Source organism: Physeter macrocephalus, chromosome 5 (genome assembly GCF_002837175.3).
Source record: "Physeter macrocephalus isolate SW-GA chromosome 5, ASM283717v5, whole genome shotgun sequence".
NCBI lineage: Eukaryota > Metazoa > Chordata > Mammalia > Artiodactyla > Physeteridae > Physeter > Physeter macrocephalus.
The window spans coordinates 52,355,566-52,367,406 of record NC_041218.1 but is presented as its reverse complement, the minus strand read 5'-3'; the positions used below and the strand labels follow the sequence as shown (position 1 = coordinate 52,367,406).

Below are 11,841 nucleotides of genomic sequence, written 5' to 3'. Positions count from 1 at the left end.
AGAGAGAGAGAGAGAGAGAGAGAGAGAGAGAGAGAGAGAGAGAGAGAGAGAGAGAGAGTGTGTGTGTGTGTTTGTGTGTGTGTGTGTGTGTGTCTGGGTCTGAACCACCCAGAGGAAGAGTGTGTGTGTGGTGTGTGTGTGTGTGTGTGTAACCCCCCAGGACATCAGCCAAATTAGAGAATCGCTGCTTAAGCTGACATGTTTTTCCCAGTCTGATACCTGTTTAAACTATGGCATTTAATAGAGAAGCTGCCCTTAACTCATTAAAAGTGTTAAAACAACAATATCATGGAGAACCAGTTTTTTAAAAGCACAGTTAATCATAATTCATCCTTGGTAAAATAACTGGGAGCCAAAATAAATTCTATCCTCTCTGAAAAAAATTGGCCCTGAAGCCTATTTACTTACTGAAAATTCCTCTGAAAGCTCAGACGTGAAGATGCCGGTGAATATAAGGTCCAGGTGCTTGTTTCTCTGTTGGCCCGGGGCCTCCTCCTGCATTTCAGGGCTTGTACCCACTTGAGTTCAGCCACCAGGGAGAATGGCGGCCAGAGGAGACCGAGGTGGGGAGATCTCTCCCTGACGCTGGACTGGATTTTCTGGCAGAGACCGAATGTCCCTCCACTACAGCTCCTGACCACCCTTCCCTCCTCCGAGCTCCAGCTCCTGCAGGGGCGGTTACAACTTCCAGCTGTTGCTAATATGCCTTAATCCTGCTAATAGCCCAGCAAGTAGCCCTTCATTTAAATCTCCTGAGCTATGGAGCTGGATTCGCTTTCCTGCAGGGACTCCAACTAATTAGTCCATAATAAGAAACTCCTGACTGGTGTCAACTAGGACCATGATGTCCTCATTTGCTGGTCGCTGATGGACATTATATTAGTGCAGGTATTCCATCAGTATGACTAGAAAATAATACGACTGAGTTCCTAAACTAAGGCCGAAAACTTGTACCTTCAAATTTCATTGCCTCCTCAAAGTCAACACCTTAGGATGCTTTAATATCTATTCCAGTAAGGGCCAGCACGTTAAAATGGTCTGAGGTTGCCTTTTAAGATTTCCTTTAGTGTTCGTATTATTTGGAATAATGTCAATTCTTCTTTGATGGCAGATTTGATACAGATCAACAGGCAGTATCATATAATTATATGGAAATTAGCAATAATTTCATGATGTTTATATGCAAGTGTCACTAATTGACCTCAAAATGTCTTTTATAGCTTGTTTTTCTTTTCTTTTAAGCCGGGATCCAATCAAGGTTCATGAATTGCTTTTGGTTGTCTCTTTAGCGCTTTGGGGGAGGCAGAGATGTGACCTTATGTGTGTAACTGCGATCCAGTGCGTGCGTAACACCATAAATATATGAACTGACTCGAATGGGACTTCAGGGAAGGTTAAGTGTTTGGGGCATTGCAAAGGACACAAGTTGGGTGTGGGAGAGGAGTCAGCCATTCGTAAGGGCCATTACATCAGTGTGACTAGTTGGTATTTTCCTTTTTCATGTTAGGACACACAGAAAATAATATTTCCATAGCATGCTGGGTTGAACAGACAGGGCTTCTTTGCGGGCTGTCTGGGGCTCTAGCTGTCTCAGGTCCCCTGTCCCAAAGGCCAGGGGACCTACATTTGCAGTACACCTTGGAAATGTTCAGACCAAAAGTATGGCAACTTTTGCCAAAGTTTCCAGGCTTCTTTATGTACTGGGGTATTTTTTATTTCCAACCCTATCACGTGAGCTAATCTTGTGTGTTTCTCCCTCAGCAAAGTCTCAGCTAGAGTCTTGCTCTGTCCGTTCAGCAGCCACATATGCCCATTAACCTGGAAACACGACAGGAGCGTCCTTTTTCCATGTTGTTTATTCACAGTCAACTAGCTTCACGAGGGGGAAAAACAAATTAGTCAGAGCTTATGGCGGAGGCATAAGGGGATGGGTGGAAGGCTGGGATTTTAAACAGAAAATAATCTTATAAATGGTGAGATGAAAGATTTACAAATATCCATTAAAAAAAAATAGTATCCTCTGAGGTAAGAGAGGAAGATAAAATCATCATGAATAAAATAAACTAACAACTCCTGATCATTGCATTCCTCAAAACCAAAGTCTCTGAAAATGGTTTGCATTTCAGACTGCTGCAATTTGCAGACTTAGGTGATATATACATATATTTCCAACACAGAAAAATACAGACAAACAAGCAACAGATTAATACAATGTAGGGAAAACTGAGCACATGAAAATAGCTATCATTTGGTAGCAAAAACAGAGGTATGCCAATGTTAATATCAAAATTAAAGACACAGGGGACACAGGTTCGTGCCCCGGTCCGGGAAGATCCCACATGCCGCGGAGCGGCTGGGCCCGTGAGCCATGGCCACTGGGCCTGCGCAGGGCTTCCCTGGTGGCGCAGTGGTTGGGAGTCCGCCTGCCGGTGCGCGGGGCGCGGGTTTGTGCCCCGGTCCGGGAGGATCCCACGTGCCACGGAGCGGCGGGGCCCGGGAGCCATGCCCGCTGAGCCTGCGCGTCCGGAGCCTGTGCTCCGCTACGGGAGAAGCCACAACAGTGAGAGGCCCGCGTACCGCAAAAAAAAATAAAAATAAAAATAAAAAAGACATTCAAATAAATTATGCCAATACATTGGAACTATTATTCCTAAGATCATAAGGACAACTGCTTATTGCTCTTACTCATAACTAAGAGGTCTGAGGAAATTCTATGATAGCTGGAAGGCATAACTTAACAGAGTATGCAGTAGACCTACGACAAGTTTCAACAGCCAAACAAAAACTGTATACTTTACCATTTTTCTTTTAGGGTTGACGTTGTTAATAGTAGGATAAGACCACTCATCATAAATCTGGAGAATACAGATGGATAGTGCTCGCGAAGCCCAAGCCAATGATTTACTGGAAGTAGTTAAAAGTAGAAGGGGAGAAAAGCAGCAGCCCCAGTGAAGCAAATATATTTTTTTTAAAGTTGGTTTGTCTACTTTTCTCTCCCAGAGAACCTCACAGGAAGCACATGAGGCCATGGGGGCTTTCTGGGCATTCTGTGAGGACCTGATACACAACGGACGGTTGTCCTAAACTGAACTCCATGTGTTTAATTAGTACCAGAACCAGCCTGGCTTCTGGGAGGTGAATAGCATGGAGGAGCTGCACTGAGACTTTGATTATTGAGTTTGACTCCAGGAAATACCAGCCTAGGCTTTGGGGCCTGGGGAGGGAGTGACCTGCTGCCAGGCTACCCTGGAGACTGTGGCTCCTTCCTGAAGTATGTCCCGCAGCTTCGGATAACAGGCAGGGGCAACAGGAACGCTGGAAGTGTAACGTGGCTGACTGTACAAGGTCCCGTTTCCAAGAACAGCTGTGCAGTTCACCATACATTTGGGATGGGATGATAAGGAATAAAATGGAGGTTACAACATGTACCTCAAGTGATGCAGTGATTGGCATTATGCAATCGGGAGATTCAAAATCCAAAGTCAGTTCTACCTCAGTTCTTCCCAAACAATGCTGTGTTTCTGTTTTCTTCATCCTAAGAATATAAAATGTCCTTGAGATACAAATTAGGTGAGAGGATGCTTTTGAGAATAGAGACTGAAGGAAAAAAGAAGCCATTTCCCCCTCAAGGGAATTTGAGGATTATAATTGGATGCATCACCAAGCTGCTTAAATTTCAGAAAAGCCCTTTATAGATGTTGGTACTAACAGACTTTAAAATCTGCATACATATTCAAATTCAGCCCCACTCCCATCTCAAATAAGATGACTACAAAGGTGATATTTGGTCCCTTGAGCCTCGTGATTACAAAATGAAACATAAGATCAACTGAAATAACAGCATCAGGACAATTAAAGACTTTCCAAAGACTGCATGACAAAGCTACGTCCATTCAGGCTGCATGTTTTCTTTCTGTTGTTGTTTTGAGCCAGCCCCTGGAGCAGGCCTATAACAGTCAGTATTACTCAAGTTCTACATTTACCTTCACGCTGTGAAAATTAGATTTGTTTTCCCCTGGAGTACCCTTAAAATCTACAGCCTGCTTCTTCCCATCTGTGAGCAGAATTTAGATACATGCTTGAAAAGAAAAGAACAAAGCACATAACCAAAGAATTTGATGGGGTCAGTTAACTGCTTAGAAATGGAAATGATATTTGAACTGTGTTCATCTTGACATCTTGATACAATGGAATGGATGAAAGCAATATTTAATGAGTCGTGTATTGTTTTAAAATGCTAGTCACTTGCAGATTCCAAAAGGCTACTGACTGACCCACTTTAAATAACTCTCCATTTTGGAAGTGCAATACTCTCCAACTAGTTATTTGGTGTGACACTGAAAAATCATGCATTCTTTTTTCCATTATTTATTCTTCTTTTCACTCATAGCATTCTCTGAAATTATTTAAATATCTAAAAATGTTTTCTGGAGAAATCTTTTTACTGCACCATTTTACTTGATATTACATAAAATCGTCATGGACTTTAGAGGAAAAGCCTTCAAACTTAGGCTTTGGTTTTAAAGTAATCTGGGCAGAAGTTAGAATTGCTTTGATCACACAATTCAACTACTGCACAAATTCTATTATAGTAATTGGAAATAACACATTTAAAAAGGCAAAGTTTCTCCTTTCAGTAGTTATAGTCTGTATTATTCAAGACTGCTGCAAAACTCACAAAAGAGTGATATGAGTAAGAAGGAAGCGTAGGAAAGCAATAAGACACTTAAAGCTTTACCAGGACACAACACAAAGGAAGAACATCAATTCTCTACATTTGTCTATAAGGCAGGTGGTCAAACTTTTCATACAAGATCTAAAATATGGTGCTTATTGAGAGGTAGAAAATACCAAAACAGTATTTAAGAAAAACATGTTGAATTATTTAAAACAATCAGTTACTTTGCTAAACTTTTGGAAAGTCAAACTGCCATGTTGAATGCACCTATGTTTTACACTAAATTGGGACATTCCATATTCAACAGAGATGTGGTCAAACAGTGGAGGAGGCTAGAGGTGGGGTGGGAAGCAGAAAACAGTTTCTTAACTTGTAATGGATTCAGCTCTCACTAAGGAGAAATTTCCTACTGTCCGCCTGGGATTTCGTTTTGACATTTAATTAACAGGGGTTTCTCGGATTATCAACAATTTTTCTGAGTAACGGTACAGTTTTGCACATAAGGCAATGAAACTATAGGGAGGGATGAGTTCGAATGCTTCCTCTTTGAGAAGCTGCCATAGCCATCTTATATAAAAACATACATCCCACTAATCGTATACCATTCCCCCAAGCACTTAAACGCAAATGCAAATATTCTTCAGACTCCAGTACCAGCAGAATTGTTCTGTGTGAGCAATTCAAAAGCTGTCCGAGGCAAAAAGATATCTGAGCTACCAAATTAAACCTGGGTAGCTTGCACACAGGTGAGTAACCCTTTGTATTCTTATTTCTTAACGCACCTGGGAAAGACGGATTTTTTTTCCAACATCATTTTATAAGGCATACATTTAATTAGAATTTTCCTAACCTTTGGAAAATTCGTGTTAAAGCTTCTTTTTTAACCCACATGTTAACATTCAATCTTTCGTTTTTATTAAATAGTTTATATATAAAAAGAAATAGCAAGGTGTTCTACATTCATATAAACAATTGTGATAACATTTGAAATTGTAAAGAAACCTACTGAAGAAAATATATACTTAAATACCACACTAAGCTAAGAAGCACAAGTGATCGTTCTAGATAATGTTGTTTAAATATACAGACACAGGTTTGTGGCTTCAGAAAGCAACCACGGGAGAAGTACGAAGACGTATCGTTCTTTCCTCTTTTACCACAAGACAGGATGTTCCAGTTTGGAAAAACCAAGATCTTTCCTAAGTTCCAAATACGTGCCACTGCTCACCCAAGAGTCATCGCTGGATTTCCTGTGAAAGTGAAAGAATTTGCTGAAGGCTCGTGACAAGACCGTCAGAGTCTCTGTCTCCTTTTCACCCCGTTCCTCCCCCGCCCGCCCTCCCCAGCTTATCACTGGCACCTGCACCCCCTGTCCCTGTGGTCCAGTACTGGACCAGCGAGGGAGCAGGAAGCCTGGAAACCGTTTGGCTACTTCTGACTTTGACGTCATTCTCCAACTTAGAGGCTGTGAGAAATGGGTGCTTCTGAGAGAAGTGGGTGAGGGTAGGGTCTGTCGTACAGAAAACAGGGCTGGGATGGCAGCCACCACCTGGGGTGTGGCCATGTAAAAGTTACAAATCAATCACGTTGTTCAAATCAAGTGGTCAATTAACAGTAAAAAGGAAAGGAATTGGAAGGAACTGGAATCACATCCTGGAGTGAATAGCCTTGGTTCACTATTATATGCATAGATAATATATTACGTAGATCCAAATTCAAAAGGTACCAAAGAGTGGAGAGCTGAACGTTTTCTTCCTACTCCCAGCCTCCCAGTTCAGTCAGAGAAATTCCACGTGTGTGAGCACCCAGGCATGCACACTCACACTCCACTCCTCTCCTATTTTTCATCCAGTGGTAGCCCTGGATGGTCTCCCACCCCTTGAGTTTTTGATATAACATATATATTAGAGATCCTTTTCCGTTGTCACAATAAGGTCAGCAAACTACAGCCCAAGGGCCAAATCCAGCCTTCGGCCTATCTGTAATACCACTTTACTGGGACACATCATGCCCATTCATTTAAGTATTGTCTGTGGCTGCTTTCACATTGCACAGCAGGGTTGAGTCATTACTACTGAGGCCTCATGGCCGGCAAAGCTAACAATATTCACCATTTGCCCTTTGCAGGAGAAGTTTGGTGACTCTGGCAAAAAGGGCTTCCTTTTTTTCTTTTTCAACAGGTGCATGATAGTCCATTGTGGGGATGGACCACGATTTAACAAGTACCCTACTGGTGGGCACTGAGGATGTTGCTTTCAACCTCTAGCTATTATAAACAGAACATATGTTATTTTGTACGTGCAAGAGGTTAGTTATATGAAAAATTCCTATAAATTGAACTTCTGAGTCAAAGAGCATGCACACTGGTAATGTTGACTGATACTGTCATACGTTTTAGAAACAAAAGTGAGGTGGGCCTATTTTTTCACATGCTCAGGAACATAGATTTTTATCACAATTGTTTTTCTATTCCAATATAGGGATGTGTTTAAAATAAATCAATGTGCATGTCAGATACTTTACTAGGAAGCAAAGACGACTATCGCTGCCAGAGCTGTAGTTGCCACTTGAAATTTCCAGTGATGTTTTCGTGGCTCCTCCGTGAGTGTCAACGGAAACGTCCAAGTCCCCATGCTCCTCTGTCATCTCTGCCAGCGTCTAATTGGAACAGTTCCCGGACTGCTACTGCTGAACAATTCCCACCTTTTCTCACAGTTTTACTTGCCACATCTAATACTCTGATAATTTTACAAACAATCAAAAGGAAAAAGAAGTGCAGCTGTGTTCAGCCCTTGTCCACTCCAGACATAATTCTTACACGGTTGCAGTGACAGCCCAGATAACATTTTACATTTTGCATTTACCTGTTAGTTCATTTCCCACAGAGCTCCACAGACTGTGTGAAGTCATTTTTGAGGTTTTTACATCAGATCAAGTTGATAAATCTCCTTATCTAGTTCTTGAGACAGTTTGGTTATCCACAATTTTTAATGATCCTAAAAATACTGTAACGAATCTCTTTAACAGATATTACCAAAATCAATTGATCAGTCTGTTAGTCTATCCATTTACCTATCCCTTGCCTTTATAAAAAAAAAAATAAGGTATCTTTTTTTTTAATGTTTAAATGAAGTTATGAATATTCTGGGATAAAACTCTGGCCTACTGATCTTCAATCACTCATATTCTGAGATTGTGAGATGACCAAAATCCACATCAACTTTAGGGGAAAGGACATAATACTTTGGGGATAAAACATAACTTGTTGCTATTTTGCTGTTTTGGAAATATATAATTTTATTGATGCAGCTGATAGATTAGTTGCTAAATCCTCCTAAAAGTGTTTCTGTTGCCCATTAAAAACTAATAACAACCAAAAAATCCCTGCAAACAACAACAAAATCCTGAAAAGAAGACTGGGGGGAATAGGTAGGGCAGGAGCTGGCTGCTTTTCTACCTGTGATTGTTCCATTGCTGATTTAAAAAAAAATGAACAAACTAAAAACCCCTAAAACCATATCAAGCCCTGGCCTGTAGTCAAGAGAGCCAGGCCCCAGTCTGGGACATTCCACTGGGTCTTTCCACAAATCACCTGTGTCCCCTGGGCCTTCGTTTCTTTGCAGTTAAAATAAAAGAGGGGGTGAAGGGCAGATGATTTCTGACGCCCCTTCTAAATCTTTCAGTCTGTTCTTAACGAGACCCTCCTAGCAAGCTATTTAAAAAATAATACTAAATGTTCCAAATCCAAGCCCCAGTATATTGGAACTGCTGCAATTCAAGAATTAGATTACTTGGAAGTTCTAGTTTGGTGAAGAACGGGGTGATGGCTAATTATCTCCATCACTGTGTAGAATCTACCCGTTTGGGGGACCAACCTTAGACATGGCTTGAATAAGCTGGCCTGGTACTGGGAGCTGGGTTTGGTTGGTCTCGTTGCTTCTCCCACAAGCACTTACTGAGCACCTCTCTGCAGAGTCCTGGGAGAGGCCCTGGGAGAGAGACCAAGGAACGCAAAAAAGGAGGGCTGAGAGGGGCAGCCTGGGGGCAGTGTCCCCACAAAGTTGGGCCTTCACAGAGGAGGGATGTCACCACACTGAAGCAGGAAAAGGGCCGAGAACACTCTCTCGTGGGGAGGGGACACCCCAGTCTGTTCTCTTCACACCAGAAGCATCAGGCGTCGCCAGTCCTGCCAACAATGACCCACACGACCCCAGCTGCACACACACCTGAAAAACCGCGGCTGGTGCTCCACCTTACTTTCTTCTAACACCCGCCGCCTTTCTCTCTGCAGCTGTTCAATCCTCTGCTTTTGTATTTCGGCCTCTTCTAAGCTCCCTTCTTCTAGAAACCTGAGGCATTGAGGAAAAAGATAAAGGAACAGGAACACCAAGGGAATGTAACAATCATTACTATTAGAACTGCATGTGTGCAAGACTGGATATTCAGAATACTCTCCTATACATAAGCCCCCTCCTCAACCCTTAAAACATTATTTGGAGGTAATGAGGGACAATATTGTGTTCTGAATTGGTGATACAGACATGGTTCAAAAAATTATATCTATGAAAAGGAATCTGGGGCAAAATCTCCCTCTCATTCCCGTCTCCAGTTCTACCTGTTTCCTCCCCATCCTACCCACGTTCACGCCCCCCACCGCAGGTAATCCACTGTTACCGGTTTATTGTGCATCCTTCTAGAGATTCCTGATTCGTATATAAACACACATTAATATAGATTCTTACCCCTCCCTCCCTTTTAAGAACATAAACGGAAGCAGGCGACACATACTGTCTGTACTTTGGTATCTTGTTTTGTTTTCCTTTTTACTTAACCATATATCTTGGAGCTCATTCTTGGTAGTACACAGATCTTTTCACTTTTAATAGATATATAATATTCAATTGTGTGGATATACCTGCATTTATTTAAACAATTCCCTATTGATAGACATTTGGGATGTTCCCAAGTTTTTACTGTTAAAATTAATGCTGCAGTGAAGGACTGTATATATCTGTCATTTTGCACATGTGTTAGTATATCTCTAAGGAGACGGTTCTAGAGGTGGAATTGCTGGGTTAAAGGGTGAGGTTGTAATATATCTATTACCAAACTGCCCTTTATGGGGATTATAGCAATTTACATTCCCACCAGCAATGTTACTGAAGTGCCTCTTCCCCGTAGCCTCAGAGTGCATCAGACTTTTGAGTCTTTGCCATCTGATAGGTAAAGAAATGGTATGAGAGCATGGTTTTAAAATTTTGCGGGTTTGAGTAAGACTGAGCATCTTTTCATATGTTTAAGGGCTACCTGCATTTCCTATTTTTTGTGAACTGTTCATTTCCCTTTGTCTATTTTTTTTTTAATGGATTGATCTTGATTTCTAGAACCAATTCATGAAGTGAGCTGCAAGTATAGATTTCTCAGTCGTTAACCTTTTGACTCTGGGTATACATTTTATTTACTTTACCATGAAGAAGGGTGCTGGGTTTTTAAAAATAAAGTCAAATTTTATCCATTTTATTTTATTTTTTGCCTTCTTGGTTTTGAGTCTTAATTAGAAAGGCCTTAGGAGAGAGATTATTCTTTCTGTTTTACAGAGTTGGAAACTGAGGCTGAGAAAGGTTAAAAGACTTAGCGTACAACACAGCTTGTCAGCAGCAAACCTAGGATCAGAAGTTAGATTTCAGTGCACCAAAATAATTTAAATTCGAGGGGTGGGGAGCTGGATGCTTTTACTCTTTCAAATACAGAGTACGTTTTTCTTATTGCTGTATGCAGTGAAACTCTTTAAAAAAAAAAGCTTTTTTTTTTTTTTTTTTTTTGTATTTCAATAGAAATGGGGTTCTACTGATGAATAAAGGTCATGTCACACACAGACCTAAGCTGGGCTCCGTTCCTTCCACAAGATGGCTTAAAATCTCCCTAGACCTCTGCTCTTGATGACAGAGTCTCTCTCTCTTAGGCTCCTTTGGTGGCCTGAGAGATGTTACCAAGACTTTCTACAAAGAGTTTCACATCTCTGGAGATAAAGATCTGAAAAAAATCCTTACCTTTGGTCTGGCCGGAATCGAGTGTCAGTAGGTGGTAATAAAGACTTCAACAATGGATCCATTTCATTTAATTCCAGTGCAAACTGTGTGAAGCCATAATATTGCTCATAGCCTTTTGGCATGGGATCTAAAAGAAAAAAAAAAAATCATTCATCTCTAACTTACATTGCATTCACATCACATCTTAATTCCTTCACCTTTTTCATCTCAGACCAGCTACAATTTTTCTCTCTCAGCTCTAAACTCTTCCATTTCTATTAAAATATTCTGGCTCACAAAGAGGTGCTGAATTTTTCCTCTATAAATTTTCTTCCCTATAAGCTTCCTTCTACCTACAAGGATAAGGCCTTCTTTGTGTGGTCCTATAGCAAATTTATTAAATACCAAGAAGTTTCTATAGAATTTAAGTTATAAAAATAATTTGTTACTAAAATAAACATGTTAAAAAGAACTCTAGGTCCGTTTTTCCTGACTCACAAGACTTTCACTCTAGGGAATCCCTTTTTCATTTAAGAGATGTCAAATTCTCCTGAAACTCTGTCTAGTATCTAGAATAGTGTTGGACCCATACCAAGAGGTCAATAAATATTATTCTTTACTTCCAGTCCTGCTCTTCTTTTCACCAATGCTAGGCCCCTCCAAATCTTACATATTTTAATTTTAAACCACCTCAGCAGAAGCCAGGAATACAGATGGGATTATAATGGCAGAAACACTGCCAGCTGGAACCAAAGGGGACAGAGAAAACAGGACTGAATGAAGCAAGGCTGCTGGACTACTGTTATTTTACAGATGGAACCAGAGAGCTACGCAGCTGCAAACATGCATTGCCTTCAAGAAAAGGGAGGAATGACTCTGAAGGTGATTCGGAGATCATCAGGCTGCCACTCCCACCACAGGCCCAGACTACACAGATTCAGGGGGCAAGGCTGCCTCTACCTCTCAAATGGCGGGGCTGCTGTGCAGCTTCAACATGCCCAGCTGCCACCAACCAGAGCCTTGGGGGGGCTTGGGAGCCAGGCAAAGTCCCAGTGGGCCCAGAGGGTGGGGCATCGAGCCAATGAGGATGATCTCCAGTTTTTTTTTTTTTTTTTTTTTTTTTTTTTTTTCCCC

The 11,841-nt window shown here is 41.3% G+C and overlaps 2 protein-coding genes across 6 annotated transcripts in view; both read right to left on the bottom strand.

Annotated features, from left to right (window-relative positions):
- GSDME (gasdermin E) overlaps positions 1–8,944 on the bottom strand; it is a 114,912-nt gene extending 105,968 nt beyond the window's left edge. Inside the window, 1 exon segment of the mRNA XM_024131386.3 lies at positions 8,905–8,944. The gene's annotated coding sequence lies outside the window, so the exon portion shown is untranslated.
- Positions 2,490–11,841, bottom strand: part of OSBPL3 (oxysterol binding protein like 3) — a 206,945-nt gene continuing 197,593 nt past the window's right edge. For all 5 annotated transcript variants that reach the window (XM_024128509.3, XM_055084952.1, XM_024128501.3 and 2 more), the window contains 3 exons: positions 10,729–10,855; positions 8,905–9,027; positions 2,490–5,928 (listed from right to left, as the gene is read on the bottom strand). In XM_024128509.3, coding sequence (XP_023984277.1) covers positions 5,832–5,928; positions 8,905–9,027; positions 10,729–10,855 — 347 coding nt within the window. In that variant the 3' untranslated portion in view covers positions 2,490–5,831. The remainder of the gene's footprint in view (positions 5,929–8,904; positions 9,028–10,728; positions 10,856–11,841) is intronic.